This window comes from Bison bison, unplaced genomic scaffold (genome assembly GCF_000754665.1).
Source record: "Bison bison bison isolate TAMUID 2011002044 unplaced genomic scaffold, Bison_UMD1.0 scf7180017864524, whole genome shotgun sequence".
Classification (NCBI taxonomy): Eukaryota; Metazoa; Chordata; class Mammalia; order Artiodactyla; family Bovidae; genus Bison; species Bison bison.
The window spans coordinates 976,014-979,757 of record NW_011495075.1 but is presented as its reverse complement, the minus strand read 5'-3'; the positions used below and the strand labels follow the sequence as shown (position 1 = coordinate 979,757).

Genomic DNA, 3,744 nt, shown 5'->3' with positions numbered 1-3,744 from the left:
CGGCGTGGGCCCGGGAGGACAGCTCGTTCTCGCTGTGAGCTGCCTCCTGCCCTGGGCGGGGTGCTCGGGTGGAATGGGGTTCGGGAAAGCCACGTGCTCTGGGTGAGTGCGGGGGTGCCCAGGCTCTGTTTCTGCCTCTGTGAAATGGGGGTGTGTGTGTGACTAAGGGGGTTCTGCACAGCCCTGGGGGCACATGCCGGCCGAGGGGTGGTCGTGTGGGTGCCGCTGCTCCAGTGTTGCTATGGCTGGAAGTACCCTTGAACTTAAAGGGATTAAGTTGGAAAAAAAAGGCTTAAAAAATTTTTTTATTGAGGTTGACTTACAGCATCATGTTAGTTTCAGGCGTTTCACATGTCATACGCAGAGCCACGCTTTCTTAGATTCGTCCCCATGTGAGTCCCTACAGAGTGTGGAGTAGTCCCGGTGCCATACAGTAGGTCCTTCTGTTTTATACACGGTCGTGTGTATCCGTCAGCCCGGCTCCCTATCCCTCCCATCCCTTCCCCCTTATTTACCATGTTTATTTTCTACATCTGTGCCTATATTTGTTTTGTAAATAAGTTCATCTGTACCGCTTCTTTTAGTCCACACGAGTGATGTCTTTGTCTGACGTACTTCACTCGGTATGACCATCTCTGGGCCCACTGATTTCACGGCAGGGTTATTAGTCCATCCTCTTCGGGGCTGAGTAGTATTCCACGGTGTGTGCGCTGTGTCTTCCTTCTCCACTCCACTGCCGATGGACGTGCAGGTTGCTTCCATGTCTTAGGCCATTGTGAACAGAGCTGCAGGGAACACTGGGTCGCATGTATCTTTTAAAACTGTGGTTTTCTCCAGGTCAGTGCCCAGGAGTGGGGGTTCAGGGTCATATGGTTTTTCTCCAGGTCAGTGCCCAGGAGTGGGGTTCGGGGTCCTACGGTAGCTCTGCTTTTGATTTTAAGGAGCCTCCACACTGTTCTCCATAGTGGGTGTGACAATTCGCATTCCCACCAACAGTGTAGGAGGGTCCCTTCTCTCCAGGATTCAGTTTGCAGACTTTCTGAAGCTGGCCATTCTGACTGGTGCGAGGGGATGCCCAACTGGAGTTAGATTTGTGTTCTCTGATAATCAGTGATGGTGAGCGCTTTCTCATGTGCTTTTTAGCCATCTGTATGTCTTCTTTTGGAGAAGGCACTGGCACCCCACTTCAGTACTTCTTGCCTGGAAAACCCCATGGACGGAGGAGCCTGGTGGGCTGCAGTCCATGGGGTCACTAGGAGCCGGACACAACTGAGCAACTTCACTTTCACTTTTCACTTTCATGCATTGGAGAAGGAAATGGCAACCCACTCCAGTGTCCTTGCCTGGTGAATCCCAGGGATGGGGGAGCCCGGTGGGCTGCCGTCTATGGGGTCACACAGAGTCGGACACAACTGAAGCGACTTAGCAGCAGCAGCAGCAGCATGTCTTCTTTGAAGAAATGTCTGTTTAGATCTTCTGCTCCCTTTTAAATTTTTTATATTGAGTTGCATGAGCCATTTATATATTTTGGAGATTAATCCTTTGTCAGTCTCTTTGCAAATATTTCCTTCCATTTTGCAGGTTTTCTTTTTGTTTATGGTTTCCTTTGCTGTGCAAAAGCTTTAAAGTTTACTTAGGTCTCATTTACTTTTGTTTTTATTCTTATTACTCTAGAAAATGGGTCAAAAAAGATCTTGCTGCAATTTGTGTCAAACTTATGTCTGTGTTTTCCTCAAAGAGCTTTATGGTTGTGTGGCCTTACATTTAGGTCTTTAAGCCGTCTGAGCTTACTTTGTGTTTTGGTGTTAGAAGTGTCCCGTTTGCCCAGCTCCACTTATTGAGGGCTGTCTTTACACCATTGTATATTCTGGCCGGCCTCCTTTGTCAAAGATGAGGTGCCCATAGGTGAGTGGGTTTATCTCTGCGGTTTCTGACCTGCTCCATCGGTGCCCATAGGTGAGTGGGTTTATCCCGCAGTCTGCCCTGCTCCACTGGTCTATGTTTCTGTTTTCTTGTGCCGGCACCACACTGTTTTGATGACTGTAGCTTTGTAGTTTAGTCTGAATTCAAGGGGCCTGATTCCTTCAGGAATTCCTGATTCCTAGATTTTTCTTTCTCAAGATTGCCTTGGCAGTTCAGGGTCTTTTGTGTTTCTGTAAGTTCCAAAATTGTAAGTTTTTTTGTTCTAATTCTGTGGAAAATGTTATTGGTAATTTGGTTGGGATTGCATGGAACTGAATCTGTAGATCGCTTTGGGAAGTGTGGTCGTCTGACAACACTGACTCTTCCAAGAGCACAAGGTCCCTCCGTCTGTCGTGTTGCTGTGATTCTCTCATCAGGGTTAGTTTTCCGAGTGCAGGTCTGTTGCCTCCTCACGTAGGTTCACTCTGGGTGTTTTATTCTTTGTGATGCAATGGTAAGTGGAATTTTCCTCTTAACTTCTCTTTTTGTTCTTTTGCTATTAATGTATAGGGACCAAGGGGTTCTGTGTATTAATTCTGTGCAGGTGAGCTTCACTGGTCTTCTGGCGGCACTGTGAGGGTTTCCTGGCATAGGGTCACATCACCTGGAGGTGAGCTTCACTGTGAGGGTTTCCTATGGGGTCACGTCACCTGCAGGTGAGCTTCACTGTGAGGGTTTCCTGTGGGGTCACGTCTCCTGCGAACAGTGACAGCATTGCCTCTTCCTTTCCAACCTGGATTCCGTTTATTTCTCGCTCTCCTCTAGCTGCTGTAGCTGGGACATCCCCTGCTTGCTGAGCAACAGTGGCGAGAGGACACCATTGTCTTGGTCCTGATTTTAGTGGTGAGGCTGCAGGTTTTCACCATCATGAGGATGTTTGCTGTGGGTCTGTCACATACGGCCTTTGTCCACAGTCTTTAACTTCTGGAAGAGCCTTCCGCAGCCTGTGGGCAGAGCCGTCTGCACTTGGGCCTCTGGGGTGCTCACCCTGCCCCCTTCCCCCGCAGCTGTCCCTCTGCCACCATGAGGAGCATCTTCAAGAGGAACCAGGAGCCTGTGGTGGCTCCTGCCACCACCACCATGCCCGCCGGCCCAGTGGACAACTCCACAGAGAGCGGGGGAGCGGGCGAGGGCAAGGAGGACATGTTTGCTATGTTCAAGGAGAGGTTCTTCAACGAGATAGTCAAGCTGCCTCGTGAGTGTCCCTGTGTGCTGGGTGGGCCAGGGGGGTGAGACGGCTGCGCACTCTCCTAATATTTGGGCTCTAGGCTGGATTCTTTGGCAGTCCCCTTTAGGACTGGGGGTAGTGGGGGCGGCAGAGGGGTCTGTCACTAATAAAGGGAATAGGGAGTTTCTGTGCCCTCATCTCCCTGGGCAGAATGTTCTTACAACTTAGAAGACTCAAAAGGTGAAACCTAAAGATGAAGTTACACTTTCCAGTTACACTTTGAAATAGTTCTGTTAGAAAATAACCCCCTCCCCACCGGGGCTTCCCTGATAGCTCAGTTGGTAAAGAATCCACCTGCGATGCAGGATACCTGGGTTCGATCCCTGGGTTGGGAAGATCCCTTGGAGAAGGGAAAGGCTACCCACTCCAGTATTCTGGCCTGGAGAATTCCATGGACTGTATTGTCCATGGGGGTCACAAACAGTTGGACACAGCTGGCCGACTTTCACTCACTGCTTCATAGATTCCTGGTGAAGATAGTGAAGAGATGCCCAAAGTCCAGACTTGGGGGGAGCAGCTGAGGGCTGGCCCCACTGCCCCTGCCATCCCCCCCG

General features: G+C 50.2%; 1 protein-coding gene across 1 annotated transcript in view; it reads left to right on the top strand.

The window, feature by feature from the left end:
* Positions 1–1,643: 1,643 nt before the first annotated feature.
* SYT2 (synaptotagmin II) overlaps positions 1,644–3,744 on the top strand; it is a 6,850-nt gene continuing 4,749 nt past the window's right edge. Inside the window, exon 1 of the mRNA XM_010831122.1 lies at positions 1,644–3,157. Within this exon, the coding sequence (XP_010829424.1) occupies positions 2,986–3,157 (172 nt within the window). The 5' untranslated portion in view covers positions 1,644–2,985. The remainder of the gene's footprint in view (positions 3,158–3,744) is intronic.